Raw genomic sequence first — 26,261 nt, 5'->3', positions numbered from 1 at the left:
TAGCAAATTGGAGTTGTCAAACGATGTAAACAAACAAAGTGCAGCAATCATTCCTCGATGGAGCAATTCGAGGAAGCCAACACGAAAACCTAGCGCGTCCGTTGTCGTCCGAAATGGAATCAATTTTAGATGAAGTTCGCTGTGTTTGTCGGCTATGTCTGTGCGAAGGAGATGGTGTGTTGGTTCCGGTCTGTAAAATACTCGGCCTTAGCTTAACGGTGGACGATATCGAACGATGCACCGGAGTAAAGGTAAGTAGCACCAGTAGCTTTCCCCTGTTGAAACCCGGTTTCCGGTTTTCATGTTACCGTTTTTTCTTCGTTTTCCAGATAGCGGAGGAGAACAGCATACCGTATTCTGTTTGTGAAGATTGCCACGGTAAATTGACACTCTTTACCACCTTTCGTACCTTCTGCCTGTCCAATGATGCCCGATTTAGAGAACTGTTTGCAGCGGTATTTGCAAATGTTCCATCGGACGATGAACAATCGCTACAGGAAATGGGCAGTAACGACAAGACACGGCCTGCAATGGATGACCATATCGGGTATATTGCTACATACGTGGGACCAACGTTCCAGAGCAAGATAGCGAAGGTGGAATATCTCGAGCAGGACGACAGTTCATCGGTCTGCAGCAGCTCGAAGGGGCATAATAATTCAGACGATGAGGATAATTTAGCCATCGCGGTGGATGGCAATGAATCGTACGGGGAGCATCCACAGGATCGCAGCGTATCCCCGGACGGAGAAGCTAGTGAACAGGAAAATGATGAAAAGGCTTCCGTTACGGACTGTGGACGCGGTGTGGACTGCATCGGAAGTGCTTCTGACGGAGAGGACAACGATGAGGAAAACGAGCGAACCCAAAAGAATGCTCTCCAGGATAAGAACTCCCGCCGGCAGCTGTGCCCGATGTGCGGTAAGCTGGTGTACGACCTTCCGGTCCATATAGTATCGCATACGAAGGAGCGCAAGCACGTCTGTCCCCATTGTTCCATGGCTTATGGGCGCAAAACGTACCTGAAGATGCACGTGGAAGCGGTGCACCTGAAGAAGGTGGTCAAAACGTGCGAACTGTGCAATCGCGGCTTTACGCAACGAACAGGCTACGAAGCACACATGGTAAGCGTTGTGGTGCATTTGCTTTCCTTTATTCTTTCAATCGATTTTCGTATTTATTTTTTTTCATGCTCCCTGGCAGCGGGCACAGCACAACATCGGCAAATGGTACGAATGCAAACTGTGCGATATGCAGTTCCGGCACCCGGGTGGCTTGCGGGAGCATAACAATCGCAAGCACAACGAAAAATCCAACTGCTCGTGCCCGATCTGTGGCATGGAGTTTCAAAGCAAGTGAGTAGGGGAAGAATGGAATATTTAAATGCAATTATTGATTAAAGCTGTTACCCTGAATTTTACATTGCAGAGTTGGGCTGAAAAATCACAGCAGGGTGCACTCCGTGGTGCAGATGTTTGCGTGCAAGCACTGCCCGAAACGGTTCAAAAGTCCCAACGCGCACAAGCAACACGAGCTTACCCATTTGGGCGTTACCTTTCCCTGTCCGGTGTGTGCGAAAACGTACCGCTACAGTCAAAACCTTACGGCTCATATGCGAAAGCACAAAACCAAAGATAGTTTATAGCCGATTGTGCAGGATGATGGGGAACCTTTTAAGTGATATAAACTATAACGGAACTGAAGCTCTCCTTGGGATACTAAAGGTACGGACCATGATGTGAACTATGTAGGGGTTGGTGAACCACGTCACTCTTCTGCATATTTGTCATGAATATTCGCTGTTTGAAGTCGTTAAGCTGGATGGCCTCTACCATTGGATGCGATAAGCGTATATCAGCCCTGTGGCCGCATAAGGAGTTCAAGTGTACCAGAGACTAGATCCTCGGCGGCCAGTAGTCCGTAACCGAATTACACATCTACCCTTGTTGAGTGATGAAAATAGAAGGAATGTGCTATTTCTAAATCAAGGCTTCATTGCGTTATTACTAATTGCGATTGTTAAACAGTTTTGTTTCATTTTACGATCTCTCGATCAGCAAGGATGCAAAAAGTGTGAATTCTTCCGCCATATTAGACCAAGACCATGAGAGTAATTTTAATAAGTTGACTAATAAGGAGATTTGAATAAAAATATCGACTACATAAAGTAACAGCATTGACTTTCACAACAAATTATTGTTGTGTACTAATTTACCATAAACGATGCCATAATAACGGATCGTTTAAAAATTGAATACAAAGCTGTCAAAACCCGAATTTTGACAAGCAGAAATATTGTTGGCTCTTCACAAATGTTTACAAACAAACGATGTCTGCCGTCCTCGCGTAGAAATGGCCAGTTTTGTGCGTGTAATTGATAAAATTTGTAGACTCTGCTTATCGGAAAATGAAGCAATACTACTGCCAACATCACAGGTCATTGATTCAACACTGACCGTCGATGATATTGAGCGATGTACCGGCGTACGGGTAGGTGTGGTCATGGTGAGGTTGTACTTCTCATCCCTATCGTTCTAACGGTCTTTTTTTCCTTTTGCTCATGAAGGTGGAGGAGGAACACGTGACGTACGTGATTTGTGAACCGTGCCACAATAAGCTGCAAAAATTTATCGCCTACCGTTACTTCTGCTTAAGCAATGACGAGCGCTTCCGGGAACTATTTTCAGCGCTGTGCGTAAGTGAGCGAGATTCGGAGGCTAAACCACCCAGCGCGACGTTCGAACACAGCTACTTCCGCATGGACGATGGCAGTGAGTACGTGATTACCGACGCCAAACCCACGGATGGTGGTTATGAAGAAGCAATCGATGCGTTTGGGCTCGAGGAACATCTAGAGCCGGAAGAGCATGTTGAAATACTCGAACCAACGGAGCAGCAGAACGGTGACGAGGGATGGAACTGGTGGTCCGCCACCACACCACCATCACCGTCTGAAGCCGAACTTTCCACAGAGGAGCTGGAAGAGATTGAGCCTCCGCAGAAACCAAAGAAACCACGGAAACCGTATGTGCGACGGGCGACGATTGGTAAAGAGCAGGATAGTTCGGTGAAAAAACCACGGGTGTATAAGAAGCGACCAAATCGAAACAAGCTGCCCAAGAAGCTGTGCACGGTTTGCGGTAAGTTTGTGGCCCACTTGAACCATCACCTTCTATCGCACACGAAAGAGCGAAGGTTCGCCTGCACATACTGTCCGGGGGCGTTCAGTCGCAGCTCGTTATTGAAGGTGCACGTAGAAGCGGTACATCTGAAGAAGACGGCCAAGAGCTGTGAGCTGTGCGATAGGAGCTTTACGCACAAATCCAGCTACACGATCCACATGGTAAGCAATTTGGGATTAATGTTAGCACGCAGTCCATCGCTGAACATAAAGAAGTTTTGGGTAAAACACAACTATTCTCGATGAACGATGGGATCGGAATAGTATTTTATTATATTGTTAACCTAGCAATCGCATAGTAGACAAAATGCAAAGGCAGATCTCAGTAGTCTGTAATAGCATGCTCCAATAGTTGTAATAAAATAAGAACGGAAGTCTTTAGGTTATGGGCCCAGACAAGCAGAAAGAAAAGGCAGTTCACGGAATCCCGCAGTTTTCCGGAGCACACCTATAAGTTTAGGGTCGAAGTGTATTTGAAAGCCTCGTAGCTATGGGACGCAGTCGTAAAGCAAGTTCCAGCAGAGGCTAGTAAAGTGGCCATATTCGAGGAAATGGACGCCATCGTTGCTGGCGAGTTTCATCTCAGATGTGTACTTTGAATGTATACAAGAGTAGACCACGGTGAAAGAAATGTGGAACGTGCTCGAAAATACATTCGCCAAGAAGTCCTCGGGAAGGCAGATAGTTATACGAAAACAAATCGCGCACCTTCAACAATTTGAGGATCTGGTTCGGCAGCTTCGAGTAGCTGGATTGAAGCTAGAAGAAACCGATGTTTGCTCTGCATTTAGCATAATCCTTCCGGAGTCCTACGATCCACTGATGACTGCATTGGAAAACCTTCCCGAATCTCAATTAACTTATGAGTTGATGAAGACCCAGTTGCTAGACCCAGGGCGTGGTAACTTTAAATCAACCAGTGTACATATACGTACCAAAGAATCCTCTTGAGGGAGAGTCCCTCTTGGCCAAGAAAACCGGTGTCGTTAGTGGCATGAGTAACTATGGTATTCTCATGATTGCAGAAAACGTGCCTACTTTTCGAAAAAAAAAATCCTGTCCGTGAAGCAGCTAACGCTGGCTGGCGTGAAAGTGCTGTTCAAATAAATAAAGGTGATCCTTATGATGAATGGCGAAACAATTGCGATAGTCATGGAATCAGAAATTGAGCGAGCACATGCTAGTTTAGCGGAAGTGAAGCGTTCTGACTAGCATTGTTATCTTGGTCGTAGCAATGGAGGAAGTAATGTTCACCAATCAGGAGCATGAGAACGTTGACATTGGTGTGCGTTATCCATCGTTTTTGGTGATAAAGATTATAAAGAGAAGTGGATTGGAACCGTTCATATAAGAACAAAACTATATCGATGTGAGCAGGAAGGAGAATCCTGTTGAACAACACTTCTTCGCGGAATTGTTCAGCTGCTACGTTGTCCAGTCGTGGCTGACCAAGACACAAACAGCAAGAAGCGGATAAGTTCCTTAATAAGCAGCACAGCATCCGATAGAAGATCGACAATTTTACGGAGGACAACAAGAAGACGATGGACTTCGGCGAGAGTCTGACGTCTAAGAACCCGCAGTACATGATCTTATGCGAACATCTGAGGGCACTGGTTAACGCCTGGGAGGAGCTGCACCAGATTAGAGTTGCGTTTCATGAAACTATCGTCAATCTTGAGTGATGAATGATTCGAATCTCGAATCGAATCTTCAAAGATTTATGGATCTCCAAAGATTCATGAATCTTGAAAGATACATGAATCTTCAAATATTTATGAATCTCTAAAAAATCATTAATCTCCAAGGATTCATGTATCACCAAGGATACAAAGATTTTTGAATTTATAAGATTCATAAATTCATTAAAACTCATCTATCTATAGAGGATCATGAAACTATCGAAATATTGAATTTGCGCGATCTCGCCTAGCAACATGCCCGTCGTGGGTTCAACCGTCTCACAGTAGCCCCCTAGCATGGACCGTCTCCCCGAAGCAAAACAAATTATCCGGCTGCGTGGTACTTGCCAAGATGTCCCGAAAGCTTCTAAAGACTGGCATGACCACGTAGGTTGTTACGCCAAGAAGAAGAACAATGAAAAGCTCTATGAATCATTGGAGATTTATAAATTCCGCGAATTTCATGAATCCTTAGAGATTCGTGAATCTTTCAAGATATATTAATCTTTCGAGATTCACGAATTGGAGATCCATGAATCTTTCAAGATCCATGAATCCTTGGAGATCCATGAATCTTTCAAGATCCATGAATCCTTGGAGATCCATGAATCTTTGAAGATTCATGAATATTTGAAAACGAAGATTCAGATTCATTGAATCATTTCACAGATTAATTTAGATTCATGAATCTGAATCAGATTTATCTCACACTACACCAGTTGTGGAAGAACTGGCAGGAACACCTTGCAGGATTTGAACTATTAGCTGTTCAATAGCTACGCGTGCCATGCCAAGATACTTCTGGGTCAGCGCTGGTCAATCGTGCGCCTGTTCAGCTGAGGCTGAAGCAGGACGAAGTACCACGTTGCAGAGGAACAATGAAAAATGCAACACGACCGTCTTTGTGGTCGATGAAATGACGAACAAGGTAACCGTTTGGCAATTATCACAAGAAGCAGTTGTTGTAGGTGATTGGTAATCAATAGCTAGGTTTTGTTCAAGGCATGGCTTGAAACTGTTGAGTAAGAGTCTGATTGAGATGGGGTATTGTAGATCTCGCCAGAAGCAACGGACCTCTTTATATTATACACAAATTCTATATCAAGGTTAGATTAATGATTACTTTAATAATCCAACAGAACACTTTTTTTATATTCCGTTCTGTAAGCGAGCTGCACATAATATTGGCGAATGGTACGAATGCAAGCTTTGCGATCTGAAGTTTCGCCATCCGGGAAGCTTGCGGGACCACAACAATCGCAAGCACAATGTGGCGAGCAACTGCGAATGCACAATCTGCGGCATGATGTTTGAGGACAGGTGAGAAGGAATTTTAGTAATATTGTGGGGAACGTAGCTAATGATCTCCTTTTTCTGATGTTCTTTTGTAGCTACGGATTGAAGAAACATGGCCGAGTGCACTCGAACGAGCAACCATTTGCGTGTCGCTACTGTCCGAAGCGTTTCAAAAGCCCGAACGCGCACCGGTCACACGAGCTGATCCACCAGGGTGTCGTGTTCACGTGTGAGTACTGTAAGAAAACCTATCGTTACAAATCGCTGCTCAATATGCATGTGAAAAAAGAGCACAAGAAGCAGGTGGCCGAAAGCGAAACAAAAAATGTTGAGATTCATTTAGGCAGAAAGGAGCGGGAAGAAACGACACAAGCAGGCAAAGAGTGGTAGAGGGATGCAGCTATACCCTGTTAAATGCCCTCGGCGGCCAGTAATTTTCAAAGGAGATTATGATAAAACAAATCAGCTAATTGTTGAACAGTGGAAATAGAATGCATGTGATATTTCTAATTCAAGGCTTCAGTACTATATCACTTTCCCGATGTCTCCATCAGCAGGAATGCAAAACCACGCGCCAATTCTTCCGCCATATTAGACCAAGACCATCAGAGTAATTTTAATAAGTTGACTAATAAGGAGATTTGAATAAAAATATCGACTACATAAAGTAACAGCATTGACTTTCACAACAAACAAATTATTGTTGTGTACTAATTTGCCATAAACGATGCCATAATAACGGAACGTTTAAAAATTGGATACAATGCTGTCAAAACCCGAATTTTGACAAGCAGAAATATTGTTGGCTCTTCACAAATGTTTACAAACAAACGATGTCTGCCGTCCTCGCGTAGAAATGGCCAGTTTTGTGCGTGTAATTGATAAAATTTGTAGACTCTGCTTATCGGAAAATGAAGCAATACTACTGCCAACATCACAGGTCATTGATTCAACACTGACCGTCGATGATATTGAGCGATGTACTGGCGTACGGGTAGGTGTGGTCATGGTGAGGTTGTACTTCTCATCCCTATCGTTCTAACGGTCTTTTTTCCTTTTGCTCGTGAAGGTGGAGGAGGAACACGTGACGTACGTGATTTGTGAACCGTGCCACAATAAGCTGCAAAAATTTATCGCCTACCGTTACTTCTGCTTAAGCAATGACGAGAGCTTCCGGGAACTGTTTTCATCGCTGTGCGCAAGTGAGCGAGATTCGGAGGCTAAACCACCCAGCGCGACGTTCGAACACAGCTACTTCCGCATGGACGATGGCAGTGAGTACGTGATTACCGACGCCAAACCCACGGATGGTGATTATGAAGAAGCAATCGAGGCGTTTGGGCTCGAGGAACATCTAGAGCCGGAAGAGCATGTTGAAATACTCGAACCAACGGAGCAGCAAAACAGTGACCAGGGATGGAACTGGTGGTCCGCCACCACACCACCATCACCGTCTGAAGCCGAACTTTCCACAGAGGAGCTGGAAGATATTGAGCCTCCGCAGAAACCAAAGAAACCACGAAAACCGTATGTGCGACGGGTGACGATTGGTAAAGAGCAGGATAGTTCGGTGAAAAAACCACGGGTGTATAAGAAGCCACCAAATCGAAACAAGCTGCCCAAGAAGCTGTGCACGGTGTGTGGTAAGTTTGTGGCCAACTTGAACCATCACCTCCTATCGCACACGAAGGAGCGAAGGTTCGCCTGCACATACTGTCCGGGGGCTTTCAGTCGCAGCTCGTTATTGAAGGTGCACGTAGAAGCGGTACATCTGAAGAAGACGGCCAAGAGCTGTGAGCTGTGCGATAGGAGCTTTACGCACAAATCCAGCTACACGATCCACATGGTAAGCAATTTGGGATTAATGTTAGCACGCAGTCCATCGCTGAACATAAAGAAGTTTTGGGTAAAACACAACTATTCTCGATGAACGATGGGATCGGAGTAGTATTTTATTATATTGTTAACCTAGCAATCGCATAGTAGACAAAATGCAAAGGCAGATCTCAGTAGTCTGTAATAGCATGCACCAATAGTTGTAATACAATAAGAACGGAAGTCTTTAGGTTATGGGCCCAGACAAGCAGAAAGAAATGGCGGTTCACGGAATCCCGCAGTTTTCCGGAGCACACCTATAAGTTTAGGGTCGAAGTGTATTTGAAAGCCTCGTAGCTATGGGACGCAGTCGTAAAGGAAGTTCCAGCAGAGGCTAGTAAAGTGGCCATATTCGAGGAAATGGACGCCATCGTTGCTGGCGAGTTTCATCTCAGATGTGTACTTTGAATGTATACAAGAGTAGACCACGGTGAAAGAAATGTGGAACGTGCTCGAAAATACATTCGCCAAGAAGTCCTCGGGAAGGCAGATAGTTATACGAAATCAAATCGCGCACCTTCAACAATTTGAGGATCTGGTTCGGCAGCTTCGAGTAGCTGGATTGAAGTTAGAAGAAACCGATGTTTGCTCTGCATTTAGCATAATCTTTCCGGAGTCCTACGATCCACTGATGACTGCATTGGAAAACCTTCCCGAATCTCAATTAACTTATGAGTTGATGAAGACCCAGTTGCTAGACCCAGGGCGTGGTAACTTTAAATCAACCAGTGTACATAGACGTACCAAAGAATCCTCTTGAGGGAGAGTCCCTCTTGGCCAAGAAAACCGGTGTCGTTAGTGGCAAGAGTAACTATGGTATTCTCATGATTGCAGAAAACGTGCCTACTTTTCGAAAATAAAAACCTGTCCGTGAAGCAGCTAACGCTGGCTGGCGTGAAAGTGCTGTTCAAATAAATAAAGGTGATCCTTATGATGAATGGCGAAACAATTGCGATAGTCATGGAATCAGAAATTGAGCGAGCACATGCTAGTTTAGCGGAAGTGAAGCGTTCTGACTAGCATTGTTATCTTGGTCGCATCAATGGACGAAGTAATGTTCACCAATCAGGTGCGTGAGAACGTTGACATTGGTGTGCGTTATCCATCGTTTTTGGTGATAAAGATTATAAAGAGAAGTGGATTGGAACCGTTCATATAAGAACAAAACTATATCGATGCCGGCAGGAAGGAGAATACTGTTGAACAACACGTCAGAGAGAACTTCTTGGCGGAATTGTTCAGCGCTACGTTGTCCAGTCGTGGCTGACCAAGACACAAACAGCAAGAAGCGGATAAGTTCCTTAATAAGCAGCACAGCATCCGATAGAAGATCGACAATTTTACGGAGGACAACAAGAAGACGATGGACTTCGGCGAGAGTCTGACGTCTAAGAACCCGCAGTACATGATCTTATGCGAACATCTGAAGTCACTGGTTATCGCCTGGGAGGAGCTGCACCAGATTAGAGTTGCGTTTCATGAAACTATCGTCAATCTTGAGTGATGAATGATTCGAATCTCGAATCGAATCTTCAAAGATTTATGGATCTCCAAAGATTCATGAATCTTGAAAGATACATGAATCTTCAAATATTTAGGAATCTCTAAAAAATCATTAATCTCCAAGGATTCATGTATCACCAAGGATACAAAGATTTGTGAATTTATAAGATTCATAAATTCATTAAAACTCATCTATCTATAGAGGATCATGAGTCTATCGAAATATTGAATTTGCGCGATCTCGCCTAGCAACATGCCCGTCGTGGGTTCAACCGTCTCACAGTAGCCCCCTAGCATGGACCGTCTCCCCGAAGCAAAACAAATTATCCGGCTGCGTGGTACATGCCAAGATGTCCCGAAAGCCTCTAAAGACTGGCATGACCACGTAGGTTGTTACGCCAAGAAGAAGAACAATGAAAAGCTCAAGTTCTATGAATCATTGGAGATTTATAAATTCCGTGAATTTCATGAATCCTTAGAGATTCGTGAATCTTTCAAGATATATTAATCTTTCGAGATTCACGAATCTTTGGTGATCTATGAATCATTGGAGATCCATGAATCTTTCAAGATCCATGAATCCTTGGAGATCGATGAATATTTCAAGATCCATGAATCCTTGGAGATCCATGAATCTTTGAAGATTCATGAATATTTGAAAACGAAGATTCAGATTCATTGAATCATTTCACAGATTAATTTAGATTCATGAATCTGAATCAGATTTATCTCACACTACACCAGTTGTGGAAGAACTGGCAGGAACACCTTGCAGGATTTGAACTATTAGCTGTTCAATAGCTACGCGTGCCATGCCAAGATACTTCTGGGTCAGCGCTGGTCAATCGTGCGCCTGTTCAGCTGAGGCTGAAGCAGGACGAAGTACCACGTTGCAGAGGAACAATGAAAAATGCAACACGACCGTCTTTGTGGTCGATGAAATGATGAACAAGGTAACCGTTTGGCAATTATCACAAGAAGCAGTTGTTGTAGGTGATTGGTAATCAGTAGCTAGGTTTTGTTCAAGGCATGGCTTGAAACTGTTGAGTAAGAGTCTGATTGAGATGGGGTATTGTAGATCTCGCCAGAAGCAACGGACCTCTTTATATTATACACAAATTCTATATCAAGGTTAGATTAATGATTACTTTAATAATCCAACAGAACACTTTTTTTTATATTCCGTTCTGTAAGCGAGCTGCACATAATATTGGCGAATGGTACGAATGCAAGCTTTGCGATCTGAAGTTTCGCCATCCGGGAAGCTTGCGGGACCACAACAATCGCAAGCACAATGTGGCGAGCAACTGCGAATGCACAATCTGCGGCATGATGTTTGAGGACAGGTGAGAAGGAATTTTAGTAATATTGTGGGGAACGTAGCTAATGATCTCCTTTTTCTGATGTTCTCTTGTAGCTACGGATTGAAGAAACATGGCCGAGTGCACTCGAACGAGCAACCATTTGCGTGTCGCTACTGTCCGAAGCGTTTCAAAAGCCCGAACGCGCACCGGTCACACGAGCTGATCCACCAGGGTGTCGTGTTCACGTGTGAATACTGTACGAAAACCTATCGTTACAAATCGTTGCTCAATATGCATGTGAAAAAAGAGCACAAGAAGCAGGTGGCCGAAAGCGAAACAAAAAATGTTGAGATTCATTTAGGCAGAAAGGAGCGGGAAGAAACGACACAAGCAGGCAAAGAGTGGTAGAGGGATGCAGCTATACCCTGTTAAATGCCCTCGGCGGCCAGTAATTTTCAAAGGAGATTATGGTAAAACAAATCAGCTAATTGTTGAACAGTGGAAATAGAATGCATGTGATATTTCTAATTCAAGGCTTCAGTACTATATCACTTTCCCGATGTCTCCATCAGCAGGAATGCAAAACCACGCGCCAATTCTTCCGCCATATTAGACCAAGACCATGAGAGTAATTTTAATAAGTTGACTAATAAGGAGATTTGAATAAAAATATCGACTGCATAAAGTAACAGCATTGACTTTCACAACAAACAAATTATTGTTGTGTACTAATTTGCCATAAACGATGTCATAATAACGGTCCGTTTAAAAATTGGATACAAAGCTGTCAAAACCCGAATTTTGACAAGCAGAAATATTGTTGGCTCTTCACAAATGTTTACAAACAAACGATGTCTGCCGTCCTCGCGTAGAAATGGCCAGTTTTGTGCGTGTAATTGATAAAATTTGTAGACTCTGCTTATCGGAAAATGAAGCAATACTACTGCCAACATCACAGGTCATTGATTCAACACTGACCGTCGATGATATTGAGCGATGTACCGGCGTACGGGTAGGTGTGGTCATGGTGAGGTTGTACTTCTCATCCCTATCGTTCTAACGGTCTTTTTTTCCTTTTGCTCATGAAGGTGGAGGAGGAACACGTGACGTACGTGATTTGTGAACCGTGCCACAATAAGCTGCAAAAATTTATCGCCTACCGTTACTTCTGCTTAAGCAATGACGAGCGCTTCCGGGAACTGTTTTCAGCGCTGTGCGCAAGTGAGCGAGATTCGGAGGCTAAACCACCCAGCGCGACGTTCGAACACAGCTACTTCCGCATGGACGATGGCAGTGAGTACGTGATTACCGACGCCAAACCCACGGATGGTGGTTATGAAGAAGCAATCGAGGCGTTTGGGCTCGAGGAACATCTAGAGCCGGAAGAGCATGTTGAAATACTCGAACCAACGGAGCAGCAAAACAGTGACCAGGGATGGAACTGGTGGTCCGCCACCACACCACCATCACCGTCTGAAGCCGAACTTTTCACAGAGGAGCTGGAAGAGATTGAGCCTCCGCAGAAACCAAAGAAACCACGAAAACCGTATGTGCGACGGGCGACGATTGGTAAAGAGCAGGATAGTTCGGTGAAAAAACCACGGGTGTATAAGAAGCGACCAAATCGAAACAAGCTGCCCAAGAAGCTGTGCACGGTGTGCGGTAAGTTTGTGGCCCACTTGAACCATCACCTTCTATCGCACACGAAAGAGCGAAGGTTCGCCTGCACATACTGTCCGGGGGCTTTCAGTCGCAGCTCGTTATTGAAGGTGCACGTGGAATCGGTACATCTGAAGAAGACGGCCAAAAGCTGTGAGCTGTGCGATAGGAGCTTTTCGCACAAATCCAGCTACACGATCCACATGGTAAGCAGCTGGGGACTGTTAGCTTGGCATGGCATTCCATCGCTGAACACATGTTTTTCCTATTTTCATGTTCCGTTCTGTAAGCGAGCTGCACATGATATTGGCGAATGGTACGAATGCAAGCTTTGCGATCTGAAGTTTCGCCATCCGGGAGGCTTGCGGGGCCACAACAATCGCAAGCACAATGTGGCGAGCAACTGCGAATGCACAATCTGCGGCATGATCTTTCAGGACAAGTAAGATGGGATTTCAATGGGATTGTCAGGAGCGTTGCTAATGACCTTTTTTTCTTGTTCGTTCGCAGTATTGGACTGAAGAAACATGGCCGAGTGCACTCGAACGAGCAACCGTTTGCGTGTCGCTACTGTCCGAAGCGTTTCAAAAGCCCGAACGCGCATCGGGCACACGAGCTGATTCACCAGGGTGTCGTGTTCACGTGTGAGTACTGTGAAAAAACCTATCGGTACAAATCGTTGCTCAATATGCATGTGAAAAAAGAGCACAAGAAGCAGGTGGCGAAAAGCGAGAGAAAAAAAGCTTTGGCCAACACACAATTGTAAGATAAGTTAAATTTAAAAAAAAAACTATAATGCTGTTAAAGCATTGCGCAGTACGCTCATTTACTGTTTGTGAGTATTAATGTGAATTTCTCTATGGCTAAATTAATAAAATATCAATTAATTTCTATTGGGAGTGTCCAATATGCATCCAATATCCAATAATGTATCCTGAATATCCAATTATTTGTTCGTTACCGTACCTCTCAGATGTTTTACATAGGATATTTCAAATGTGTTTTCAAGGATGTTTTACAGCTTGCCAGTGATGCAGCGTTGTTGTTGTATTGGCTCAGCAAACAAGATATCAGGTCTGGTGCATTGGGCTAGGTATATCAGCCTTTTGATAAGGAACCGATGGCATCTCTTCCTTCTCTTGTTCTGTCTGTGGCCACATTTCCTTGGTTAGCTTTATGCAAGATTTCATAGCAGTATCAACAACTTTGCAGTCTGCAATTCCGTTTTTTCAAATAATTCACACGAATCGCTAAAAAAAATTCAACTATTCCCAAATCCTTCAACTGGAACATAACGCGTCTTCATTGGTATCGAATCGAAATACCATTTTCCGTTTTCTTTCGATCCACACGTAGATAGCACTACACAGAACGAATCGATTCCCTTCGTGCTGTAGCAATCCTTCACTATATGGCCAAATTTCGAACCTTTTCGACATTTCGGTCCCTTAGCTGTATTAGATTGTTTACTTTCTTCTCCTTTGGCACAACAACCGTTGTCGGTCAAGGCCTGCCTGTTCCACTTGTGGGCTTGGCTTTCAGTGACTAATTGATTTCCCCCCATAGCAGGATAGTCAGTCCTACGTATGGCGGCACGGTCTATTTAGGGTTTGAACCCATGACGGGCATGTTGTTGAGTCGTACGATTTGACGACTGTACTACGAGACCGGCTAGATTGTTTACTTTACGTACCGATATTAACGTGCTTCGTCCTTGCAGCAAACTGACTGTGGGAGAAAGAAGAACCTTCTTGTAGAAGTTTCGTTTTAATGATGTCCCCAGTGATGACAATTTGTGGTAGTTTTCAAGGGCCGCGATCATTGGGCGATACTGTTCTGATTATCCAGCCAGCATTAGATTTATGACTCACTCCTCTGAAATCGTGAAACCAATTCCATTCAGTTGCGCCGTTGATACAATACGATTAACATAATCCGACATAGAATCACATGATTCTAGATCTGTCAACAATACGACTCGTCTTGTAAGGCCAGAGTCTTCGAAAGCCTTTTCTAGTTTTGACCAAACTTATCTCGCTGCTGTCGTTTTCTTCACGTGAACGTAGTTCACTGGTTCAAGCAGTAAGATGATTTTCGCTCGTGCCTTTCGACCATTTGGTGTATCGATGGATTCGTAACTTCCATCGTCGCTCTTCTTTGGATTCACTGCAGCATCCAAAGATCTTCGAGTTCCAGAAACATTTGCACGGCAAACTTGCATGTTTCCTAATTGTCTCTCACGATGAGTCGTTCAATGCCAGGAAGACTTGATGTTGTAATGCTACTACCTGCAGCGCTTGATGGATCCAATGGAGTTCGGGTCCATCTTTAAACTTCTTCGGAATAACGGCGAAAAGATTCTGCTTGTTACTCGGCGCTATAGCACCAATCGAACACGACATCGAACATGAAAAATGTATGGGATTTGACATGTTTGTCTTGTTTGTTTGTTTGTGTCTGACAGTGCACCTCCATATGATTATATGGGTTTGTTCGAGTCGGATGTCGTGTTCGATTGGTGCCAGAGCGCAGCCTTACCCAACTACGGATTCCAATAATTTCAAAATAATCCATACATGATCAGCAATTTGGACAGCATTCGTCTAACCACGCCATAATGTCAACAAATCAATGACAGCTCGGTTAATTTTGACATTTCGGTTGTAAAAAAAGTAATCAATGTTGTTGGTAAACAAACCCTCGTATTGTACGCGCGATGGCGGACAGAATCAACGAATTAAATGGTATTTGCCGGCTCTGTTTGTGCGAAGACGACGAGGCGCTCTTTCCCGTGTCCAGCATCATCGATCCCTCGCTAACGGATGTAGATATAGAGCGTTTCACCGGGATACAGGTAAGTTTCCGCTTCCCGTTAAACATCACCATTCCCGCTAACCCAATGCGTTCCACACTGTTGCAGCTGTTTGGCGAAGAATGTATATCGTACTCGATCTGTGTGGACTGTGGCAATAAGCTGAAAAAGTGCTCTTTATTCCGTGCGGCGTGTTTAAACAATGACGCACTGTTCAAGCAACTGTTTGCGGTGCTGCTCGAAAGCGCCAGGAAGGAAACATTGGGCGGAGAAAATCGCGATAAAAAGGAGGAAGCGGTACAGCACGAGGAAGAAATCGTGGAAGAGTTAGCGCTGGTCGAGGCAAGCGAGCGTTTGGAGCAACTGATCGAGCAAGCGGAAGATGTTCAGATCGAAACGCAAGAGCTGTCCGAGGAAGAAGACGAGGAAACCGCCAGCAGTGACGAGATGGAAGACGGCTCGCAGGAAAACGCCGAAAGCGGCGACGAGTCTGGCACGAACAATGTATTGGATGAAAGCACTGACAGTATAGAAAATAGTCCACCTACTCGTACGAGGCGTCTGTCCTCGCGGTCGGCCAGAAGCGCGCAAACGAGCGACGCAACCCGCTCACGGAGGAAGGCAGACCACCACTATCAGCATTGCGATGCGTGCGGGAAGATGGTGTCGGATCTGAAAAGTCACATGCTCAGCCACACGAAGGAGAAACGGTTCTCCTGCCCGTACTGTGCCGTGACGATGACGTTCAAATCGAATCTAAACATCCATATCAAGACGGTCCATTTGAAGGAGATTTCGAAATCGTGCGAGCTGTGCGGGCAAGGATTCGTCAATTACAATTCGTACAAGAACCATATGGTGCGTGCCAGCTAAGAAGCTTGTTTTTTTTTTAATCCTTTTAATTAGTGATCGGTACTGTTCTCTTTTTCTTCCAGGCTTCACAGCACGGAACGGGTGAGTACAGCTGTGAAACGTGTGCGAAAAGGTTTACGCACCTGCGAACGTACAACATGCACGTGCGCCGGCACCATAAAGCCGATGCGACGTACAAGAAAAAGAAGCAACTTTGTGGCACGTGCGGCGCCATGGTTACGCACATAGCGACGCACATGCTCACCCATACGCAGGAGAAGCGGTACGCCTGTCCGCACTGTCCGATCGAAATGGTGGACCGGGGGAATCTGATGCGCCATGTCCGGTCGGTCCATCTGCAGAGTGAGGTGAAGTCGTGCGAAACGTGCGGCATAGGCTTCAAGTATCCCAGCTCGCACAGATCTCACATGGTAGGATGGCGCGGCAGTGGTCGATTATAAGTGCGATTGTCTTAATGATCATTTCCCTTTTTCCATTTAGCTCCGAGTGCACGGCATTGGGAAAACGTTCGACTGCCACATGTGTGCCAAAAAGTTCAACCACAACAGTGGGCTTAAATCGCACATTGCCCGAGTGCACAGCAATGAGCGAAAGTTTGAGTGTGAAACGTGCGGGATGCTGTTTAAAGTGAAGTAAGTTTAATGCGTTTGACGCGTTTATTTGCGTTCAAGGTACAACCTTAACGCTCTTTCATTTATCTTTGCAGAGTCGCCCTTACGAAGCATCAGCTAGTGCACTCGACGGAGCAACCGTACGCGTGCAATCAATGTCCGAAACGGTTCAAAAGCCGCCACGGGCGCAATTCACACCAACTGACCCACAGTGGTATAGTGTTTCCGTGTCCACACTGTGACAAATCGTACCGGTACAAGGATGTGCTTGGTATTCACATCCGGCAGAACCATCCCGAAGCAAAGGAGGATAAGACCATAGCGTGTGAATAAGGAAGTTGGACTAATTTGAAGCGTTTTTCATACGATGATTCTTATGACTCGTTATTGGTATCACGTGGACACTGTTAAATTTACCAACTCGATCTTTAATGGAAGCGACGTTTTTATTTGACTTGCGGTTTCTTGGACATCTAGCCATCTTTATCCCGGATCGAACGTTGGTCGACTACTACTGACGATAGGGAAAACTGGTGAATGAAAGCCTCTTTGTTGATCAATTTCGACAAACGTTTGGATACGGACGTTGGAAAGGGAATTTCTAAAGGTAGGATAGATGCCCAAGTCTTGTTTTTTGGCTAAGGAGAAAAGAAAAACTAAGATGGTTGTTTACGTATCGCAATGTAACCTTGAAGGACTTTCAAGTATTTTGATAAAAGGCTTTAGTTACGCAGGATATGTGGACAATTTTAAATATTATGATTTATGTTTTGTTAATTGCTCATCGTCATACCCCTTCTTTTGTATGGAAAAGTAAGATTTTGCGGTTGATGCACGATAAAGATATGCCTTGAGAAGACTGTGGTAAGCAAAGCTACAAAAATCTGAATTTTCTATGCATCAATACATGTCGAAGACCTATTCAATTGTGGATCTCGTATCTGAGATGGGTTCTTGTCATTGATTGATTGATTCCTTGATTGGTTGGTAGTGATCCTAGTCAGGCGTGTGTCTGGTGTACCTCTGGCTTATTTTAACCTTTACAAAGTCGTCGCGGGCCGCATTACAGGCTCTTGAGGGCCGCATGCGGCCTGCGGGTCGTAGTTTGAAGACCCCTGGTCTAGAGGCATGAGCAAATATATCTGGAGGCATATTGTTTAGAACAATCAAGCACACACTGGGTTTAATACCATCCGAAATCTGATTCAGGTTCATGAATCCGAATGAATCATTGAAATTATTCAATAACCCTGAATCTCGATTCGAAAGATTCATGAATCTCAAACATTAATTAAACTCAAAGATTCACGAGATCTCGAAAGTTTCAAGAATCTCTAGGGATGCACGAATTTCAAGGAATTCATAAATCTCCAAAGAGTTTGAGTGTCTTCTTCTTCTTCTTCTTCTTCTTCTTCTTCTTCTTCTTCTTGGCGTAACAACCTACGTGGTCATGCCAGCGCCTACCTATACAGGTTTTCGAGACTTCTTGGGAAGTACTAAGCAGCCGTATAGTTTTCTAGAGGGAGACGGGTCCATGCGAGGCTTGAATCCACGACGTGCATGTTGTTAAGTCGTGCGAGTTAACCAATGTATCATGGAACCATACAAATGCAATATGTTTATAACCGTACATCTGTAAAGGTGCATGTATCCCTGGAGATTTATGAATCCTAATGAGTTCATGAATGTTGTAGATTAATAAATCTTTCGAGATTCATGATTTCTTGGAGATTCGTGAATCTTTTGAGATCCATGATTTCTGGGAGATTCGAAAATCTCTACAGACTTCTTTGGAGATTCATGAATCTTTAGGGATTCGATTCGAGATTCAAATCACTCATCCCTAAAATGAATCTGAACGAAAGATTGGTGAAACCCAGCACTAGAACATACACAATTTAACGCTCTACTGTTCCAATACGGTTGTCCTGTACGGTCATGAATCCTTGGCCAGTACAATAGAGAATGCTTTGTTTAACGAACTGGACATATTGGTGTAGCTGCCAGCTTCATATTCCAGGATCAGAGCACAGGCTATGATGGATAGCTGCTGCCAGAGAACTATCAAACGAATGGAAATCCTGGAAACAACAAATGACAATCTCGTCGTGGTGGAATTATTTCGAATTATTAATGTAATCGTTGAATGAGTTAGGTTTTAATTCTTCCTGATTAAAAATAAGGGTCCAAATACTATTTGAGTATATTTGGTGTAAATGTACCCTATTCCTTATAAAGGAACTCAACAAAGCAAGAACGGATTGAGCTAATAATAATAGGATTCGCAGTATCGACATAAACTCACTATAGTTGTCTCGTTCCGATGCGATCGTTCATCTATGGGGCAAAATTTATTGCACACGTGAACAATCGTTCACACTACACACAATCTCACCCGAAGTGAAGTGAATTACCCTTTTGCTACTAAAGCCAACCAGCCAGCATCATTCATTGGAAACCCGGTGCATTTAAATTAGTAATCACGATACGCACACCGGGCACAGTGGGACGTTCTCATCGCTGCTGCCCAGCATGAAGCGCAGCCCCGGCTCGTTTCGCACGCCCGATGGACGGGGAAACATCTTAAACAGCGCGTTTAACAATTTAATCAAACGGCCTCGCGAACGATCACACCGTCCATCGTCAGGACTTTGGCGCACACATCTCCATCGAGCAGCATCAGTGTCATCGAATAAAATCTCATCCGAAAGAACACGCACCGAAATCGTTCGGTGCAAATCGTTCGGTGCACTCAGTAACTGAGCCGTGTGGTGCGCGCGTGATGGCCCATTAAAATCAATCAAAATGAAAGATCGCATATAACGCAGTAAATTTTGCAATTTTATGGCAAAACACGAATGTGCGGACCGGCATTGGATGCATCCCCAGTTTGGCCGTTCGGAACAGGGGAAGTGAAAAACTGCCCTTGCGAGCGCGGAAAGAACAGATTTGCATCCCCATTTATTGACCGTTAATGTCGGTCGAAGCTGCCACACCGATCGAAGCAGCAAGCTCCCACTGCCGATGGTGTCAAATTTTGATGATCCCAGACAGATCTCCGGCCCGGTGTGGGAAGGAAGGCAACCATGCATGATTGTATCTTGGCGGTGGTGGTGCAAGAACAAGCGAAAACAAGACATCTCTCCCATTGGGAGCCTTTGGGGGTACAACAGGTCAAAACAAAACACCAACTAATTACGGCGATCGTGCAGTCTTAAAATCGTCACTCTGGCGGTGGGTATCTGATCTGGTGCATCGTTTGGAGGGAAAGAAAAGGGTACATGATTCCTGATTGAAGCATCAGCAGGTTTGATTATATTCTCGCTTTTCTCAAACCGTTGCTGTCGTTTCGTTTAGCTCGGGATTTTTTGTTGTTTTGGGCAAGAAGAAGAAGGTGCGCTGTAAACGTGTTCGACCATAACAGGAGTTCCAGGCCGTTAAAAGTTGGCCGCAATCAAGCTTACGGTTGATTATTCCAGAACTCTGTAAAATTGTACAAGCAGCGTGGAGTTATGAGCCTTCAGTTCAATAATTCTTTCAGCAAATTCAGCTCTTTCAGGCAGCTTTCAATGTGGTAATCAATTTGCGCCAGTCAGCGATTCAGGCTGAACCATGCTAAACGATCAGTTTGGGATGTTTGGGTCGACCATAGTGAAATCTTTTTGAAGCTCACCCACGCGAGATGACCACGATGAGAGAGAACAGTGTCGTAAGTTACAGCTCATTAGCTACTTAAAAAACGGCATTCAGCTTCCGAGGATAGATGCTCAACGGATGGTTTTTAGAGATATTGGAGGAATAGCCTAAACAAACCTGAAATCAGTCTGGTTTCGAGAAGTTCATTCAGTCATCGTTAAGGGGCCTTCACGACACATGAGCAAAGTATAGAAATATAATTAGGATATCAACCATGCGGAAGGGGGCCAAACATAAATAACGTAACGCATCAAATGACATTGTTTTATTCGCTATCCTCTTCCCCATTTATCTTAACGTCTGTAATTATTTAAAAATTAAAGTATTGAATTGAAGGTTGACTTCATATCTGTATTACATGATCATCTATCTCTTGTTCTTGTTGGGCACAACAATCGTTGTCAGTCAAGGTCTGCCTGTACCACAAATTGATAAGGATCAACCATTACAAGCGCTAATCATCTTCAATTTTCAAACTGAAGTACCTATCAAATGGTGTATCACTTTTGAAATGCAAAACCAGACAACAAGCTCCTTTTTTGTATTTTGGTATGGAAGAATTTAATTATGGGTAATTAATCAAAACTTTGCAGCTCTTTTGTCATCTAAAATCGAGTTGTTTACAGCATAGTGCTTATTAAAATAATATTATAGTAAAAAGAGTATTTTTTGTTTTAAATTGGCTGCACTCTTCTCCAGAGTTTATCGGCAAAGGGTAGTGTAGAAGTTGTCTTAAATCTCCCGTCCTTGGTAGAACTTCTTATAACTTCTTATAGGTTTCGTTATAACCTTATAGGAATTTTCGAGTCTCATAATTTTTGGACACTTTCATGACTCTTGCTTCCGGCACCCTTTTTGGTTAGGCTCTTTTTGAATCTAATAGTATTTTAAAATGAACCATAAGGTTCACTGCCCGTAAGAATGGCATAGATCCCTAAAAAGCTATATTTTTAGCATCGGCTATATCTTCATCGGTAAATTTCCTGCAATTCTGATGTCCATAAAATCTACACTGTCTTTTTTTTCGATAGAATTCTACAAGCTTCACAACCTGCAGTATCTTCTATTTCGTTTTGTAGCACAATAAGGAACCCTCTCTTTCTCTCTCTCTCTCTCTCTCTCTCTCTCTCTATATATATATTTCTCTCTTTCTCTCACTAGGGTTACGTAATTTATGGATGCTCTCAAAGAGGATAGTGACCGAGACAGAGGGTTCGGTGGATGCAACCTCTTCTGAAACCTCCTCCGATACCAAACTTCTTTCCATCGTCAATTAACACGTCATGAGCATCGTGAGCAGCTTAATTCTGCACGTCTTGCACCCAAACGGTGGCCCTTTTTGTCGGCGGGGGTTCACTTTAGCAAACCGAGCATTCCCTGTAAAGGATGATATTACTAAATCATCACTAAGTACGTGAATGTGGGGTATGAAGTAGGATCTTAATCTTATTGCCAGTTCCTTCTTGCGACGCACGACCCTAGCTCACGCAGCACACAACACACACAGTGCTCCCGGAATTTGCTAAGCTTTCAAACAAGACTCAACAAAAACCAACAAACCAACCAACCAACCACTGCAGGAAGCGCCTCAAGGCGCAGCAAGGCACGAGGAACGGACGCCATGCTGTGCGCATCTTGCTTCCGGGAGTGTCCTGCACGGTCTTCGGCAGCTTCTTCAAGATGCAAACATCGAGCACAAGAAGCTTTGCACACGAAAGCTGCAGGAATTCTTGATTTTGTGTGGAAAAGATTATTTTTTTGTATGCGTTGGGTTTTTTTTTCACAGCCTCATGACCGGTCTGGCCGTTCTTGTTGCGCTTTTAATGATGATGATGATGATGTGCAGTTGCAATACATGTTTGCAATATGTATCGTGTGCAGATCGCGATTTTCCATTTCATTCTTTGCGCCCTCCCATATTATTCTGTTTTTTGTAGCGTTGCGCGCGCAGTAATCGTACTCTCATAAATCTAGATAAAAAATGACATTACACGACACAAGCTTACTGGGCGCACCGTACACGGGGAGGGCATTAAGGCGCACGCGTATAATGGAAACGCAGGCGAACGGAATCACGATCGATTTCTGGTGGATTCCTGCGGGACAGATCAACACACTGTCGGCACACACTAATTTTAACACCTTCGGGAAAGATCGGGCCCCCTTCTGGGTTGGGGACAATTCCCCTTACACCTGGCGTCCGAGAAGTTCGACGATCGTTAGAGAATCCGATGAGAGAGAGAAAGAGAGAGGTGGGATGTAGCCACCGGACTCATGCAGTCACTCCCGTCTTCGGGTTGTGCCAGTGGGCCCTTGATGGTGGGAAATAAATAATGTTTTATGAATTAATGGAAACGTAACGATAGCGCATGCCGCTGGTGCCCTTCCAAACGAAGGAGCACACGATAGGTAAGGCGAACCGGAGCGAAAGAGACAGAGAGTGGTTGAGCAGTGATTATTGAGATGTTTTCTGAGCGATAAGACGCCGCTCTAGTGCCCGTTGTCTCGTTCGATCAGACGGTGGGGGCTTCCAAAGGGTACTGGAAGCTGGTGACAAGCGTGAATAAATTACATGTCCTTTGTGGATAAATTATGCTCATTACAAGCGCGGGTGAGTGTGTGTGAGCTGATTTCACACCTCACCTGTTCTCGGTGTTTATCTTGTGAATCTTCACTTCTTTGCACGGTTGTCATCTCGGAGCTCGTTTAGCAACTGATTTAGTGACACGAGGAGCGAATGGATTGGCTTGCTATAGAGTGCACTACGCACTACCGGTTGGTCTGACAAGGTAGAAGAGTATGTAAGGGAGATTTTATCATCTTATTTTTAATAATTGACGTATGTTAAACAATGTAAAAACAATGGCTATTTGCTAATTTGGCTGAATCAACGGATTTTGGGCGAGAAGGATGAGCTTTTACCATCGATCTTTCGCTACTGTCTTTAGATTTTTCTGGGCGTTATCCCCTCTGAAGTCCATTTTTGGAGTACAAATAGTTTTAAGACATGGGTTCACAAATGGTTTAATATATACAGCGTTTAGATCAACTCCAACCTCTAAAGAAGGTAGTTTTAATTTTGGATTCGATGGCCTAACTATTCCAAATCTTGAAGATGACTTAACTTGAAAAGGGTATTGCGTGGAATCTTTTTACCAGAATGCAGTTTTGAGGATACTCAAAATTCAGACATCAGAGACCTGCTTGTAGGTAATGCACCCTTACATAGGTATATTCTCTAATTAGTTTATTGGGAGATCATTTGCATGAAAAAATCACATTGGAGTTCATTTTCTCGAATCGAATCGAGTTCAGAATATAATAAGCCTGTATGCTTTTACCAAACTGATATCTACTAGCATGCACATAGCTTCCTTGGCATTGTAGTTAACCTAATAACATGAATCTGATGGGTTAAATGTACGGATCAAGCGGTATCTATATGATAAGGCTGCCAGAATACAAGCCTTGCTTCAATGGATGCATCAAAACAATGCTGAAAACTAGTAAGGCGATAACATCGTTAGTAAGTTCAAAGCGCTCATGGACTTCATTCAAATGAATGAATGAATGAATGATTTGAGTGAAATACGAAGACGAAATGATAAAAAGGATTTGTCATAGCAATGTCAATCATTGCCTTAATAAGACATGCAAAAAGCTCAAATACACATCGGTGAAATGACCAAAAACTAAAATTTCTATTCGCAGACAAATAATCAGGAAGAAGGTAGTCGCTCCATCCTAACTAAACTTGCAGTTTTTAGGCTCAGGATACATTAATATTGTTCTCTTGTAATCTAATCCTAACGAAACTCGCAAGTTTTAGGCTTAGGATACATTAATATGTTTCTATTCTTTGTTTTCGAAGTGCCAGATCCAGCAAAGTCTATAAGTATTTCATCGAACATGAGTTGAATGGTAGCTTCCAGTGAATTTACATCATGGGAGCAGTAAGTCGATTTATTGCTTGATCTGTATTACTTTTTAACACCTACAGCCCGTTTCGCAGAGCTGCTGTTGTTAACACTGTTGCCGTTTCATTCTTACAGTAGTAATCTAGATGACTTGATGTGTTCAATCACTCGCCATATATTTTGTACCAAAACGCTCCACGTTGTAAATATTCGACTCACTTGTGAACTAGATAATCGTGACAACTATATCATCCTATAACCAGTAACCAGCAACCAAGTTTGCTGTATCGGTGTGACTAACGCTAGTTTATTTGCTTACAGTTCCAACAGTTCATCCATAATAGACACACTCTCGCCCTCCTCGCGCCCTGGGTCTAATCAACGGCAGCTTATTTATGTTCCACCATGTTCGGTGCTCCAGTCCGGCTCGAGTCTATTTGCCGGCGTTTTCGGTTAAAGCGTCTGTGATTAAGAAGTTAGAAAAAATTTATAGACTCTCGCGACGCATCATGCGCAACGTGTCGGCACGTTTTTTCCTTGGTTTAGTTTCAAAACCCCCCTAAAAAAAAAACAGATTCTAATCCAAGCTTAGGCAGCGCAGTAAACGATCTCGACGACAAAAAAAAAGTTAGAAAAGAACAGATGGACAAGCAGCGCACCACTAAAGCTCTGTGTAGTGGAAATTTATCGCCGAACGAACAGCCATTAATGGTCACCGGTTGATTATCTGTGCCCATTAATAAATTAAAGAAACTTCTCGCGTTTTCCTCTCTATTTGGGTCTTCACCATTTTCATGCTGGTAAACAACAACACTTTCAACTGTGCGTTCGACTGGCCGCATCGCTGTGATCGCCACGATGGTGGGAAGAAAGCTATCTTCCAAACAGCAACAGTGACGCTGAAGCTGATGTTGCCGCCAGTCAGGACGATCAGGATAAATCATCTATTTTTACGCGCTCATTACGCGCCGGTTGGCACAAGTCTAGGGTGAAAGTCATCCGGGCGTCATCTCAAGCGGAAAGTCATCTCAGCGGTAAACCAGTCATCATCATTATCTTACCCGGCAGCAGCAGCAGTAACATCGGTGGCACCAGCAACAGCAGCAGCAGCAGCAGCAGCAGCAATTTGATCGGCAACATTTTGTCGCCTCCTATCAGATGTCATCCGCACCGAGCTGGAAGCGTGAAAATTGCTCCAAAATCACACTAATCCGATCCCAATCGCGACCGGATTATCAGGATGATCTTTGCCGTCCAGGCCGCCGGTTGGATATGCGTTTAAAAAAAGAAACATGGCGACCACTCATTCCGCAAATCAGTCCAGTCTGGACGGTCGTCGGCAAAACCGTACGGAATTTGAACCGGCTAACGTACGCTAACGGGCGAATTATGCAAATTATGCACTGCTCGTCACTGCGCGATCGCTGCTGTCTGTCTGTCTGTGAGCGTGTGTGTGTGTGCAACTGGAGTAAAAGAAAAAAAGCAAAGCTATGCAAAAAAAAACTTACCGAACAACCGACCGCGATCTCGTTTGTCGCATCCGCGAAATTGTTGTCCGAGTGAAGGAGGCAAGAAGCAAACAGGAAAAACACAACGCGCTGCAGCAAAACATTAGGCAGGAAATTTATTCCTAAATTAGGGGACATTTGTTTGTGGCCGATTTGCGTTCACTTTTCCTGGCGGACTGTTTTTTTTTTGTTTCTCTCCCCCGTTCCCCCGCGTATCAGGTGCGGTAATGTGTGTCGCCCGTCGGATCATTCGTATCGCGATCGCGATTCGGATGCGTGATGATCCGCTTCCGCCGTGCACCATCGTACGGCAATCACGGCGCGTGGTGGTAATGGGGAATCGC

At 44.1% G+C, this 26,261-nt stretch overlaps 5 protein-coding genes across 11 annotated transcripts; all 5 read left to right on the top strand.

Moving 5' to 3' along the window:
* The first annotated feature begins 3 nt into the window (after positions 1–3).
* LOC121599246 (zinc finger protein 77-like) lies at positions 4–2,171 on the top strand. 2 transcript variants are annotated; one of them, XM_041926905.1, is made up of 4 exons: positions 4–251; positions 330–1,124; positions 1,204–1,355; positions 1,429–2,171. In XM_041926905.1, exons 1-4 carry the CDS (start codon positions 114–116, stop codon positions 1,643–1,645), a joined length of 1,302 nt encoding a protein of 433 aa, XP_041782839.1. In that variant the 5' UTR covers positions 4–113; the 3' UTR covers positions 1,646–2,171. The 2 variants fall into 2 exon arrangements, with proteins under 2 accessions (XP_041782839.1, XP_041782840.1); XM_041926906.1 differs by having other exon boundaries at positions 1,403–1,519.
* A 91-nt stretch (positions 2,172–2,262) lies between these two features.
* LOC121599590 (zinc finger protein 628-like) lies at positions 2,263–11,618 on the top strand. 6 transcript variants are annotated; one of them, XM_041927487.1, is made up of 5 exons: positions 2,263–2,490; positions 2,567–3,343; positions 6,032–6,183; positions 6,255–6,388; positions 10,702–10,719. In XM_041927487.1, coding segments are annotated over exons 1-5 (1,203 nt in total). In that variant the 5' UTR covers positions 2,263–2,352; the 3' UTR covers positions 10,704–10,719. The 6 variants fall into 6 exon arrangements, 5 of the variants coding, with proteins under 5 accessions (XP_041783421.1, XP_041783420.1, XP_041783418.1 ...); XM_041927486.1 differs by lacking the exon at positions 10,702–10,719 and adding an exon at positions 7,229–7,363; XR_006005695.1 differs by lacking the exons at positions 2,263–2,490; positions 2,567–3,343; positions 6,032–6,183; positions 6,255–6,388 and adding exons at positions 6,545–7,153; positions 7,229–8,005; positions 10,955–11,311; positions 11,376–11,618 and having other exon boundaries at positions 10,702–10,883.
* On the top strand, positions 8,015–9,638 carry LOC121599592. The gene is made up of 2 exons (XM_041927489.1): positions 8,015–8,764; positions 8,869–9,638. Exons 1-2 carry the CDS (start codon positions 8,474–8,476, stop codon positions 8,947–8,949), a joined length of 372 nt encoding a protein of 123 aa, XP_041783423.1. The 5' UTR covers positions 8,015–8,473; the 3' UTR covers positions 8,950–9,638.
* Positions 11,619–11,620: 2 nt separating the features above from the next.
* LOC121599591 (zinc finger protein 91-like) lies at positions 11,621–13,414 on the top strand. Its single transcript, XM_041927488.1, has 4 exons — positions 11,621–11,853; positions 11,930–12,706; positions 12,791–12,942; positions 13,011–13,414. Exons 1-4 carry the CDS (start codon positions 11,716–11,718, stop codon positions 13,264–13,266), a joined length of 1,323 nt encoding a protein of 440 aa, XP_041783422.1. The 5' UTR covers positions 11,621–11,715; the 3' UTR covers positions 13,267–13,414.
* A 1,778-nt stretch (positions 13,415–15,192) lies between these two features.
* Positions 15,193–25,895, top strand: LOC121600039 (zinc finger protein 555-like). The gene is made up of 5 exons (XM_041928313.1): positions 15,193–15,354; positions 15,421–16,170; positions 16,248–16,595; positions 16,666–16,817; positions 16,892–25,895. Exons 1-5 carry the CDS (start codon positions 15,217–15,219, stop codon positions 17,127–17,129), a joined length of 1,626 nt encoding a protein of 541 aa, XP_041784247.1. The 5' UTR covers positions 15,193–15,216; the 3' UTR covers positions 17,130–25,895.
* Positions 25,896–26,261: the final 366 nt, after the last annotated feature.

Source organism: Anopheles merus, chromosome 3L (genome assembly GCF_017562075.2).
Source record: "Anopheles merus strain MAF chromosome 3L, AmerM5.1, whole genome shotgun sequence".
Classification (NCBI taxonomy): Eukaryota; Metazoa; Arthropoda; class Insecta; order Diptera; family Culicidae; genus Anopheles; species Anopheles merus.
This window is presented reverse-complemented; position numbering and strand designations above follow the sequence as displayed.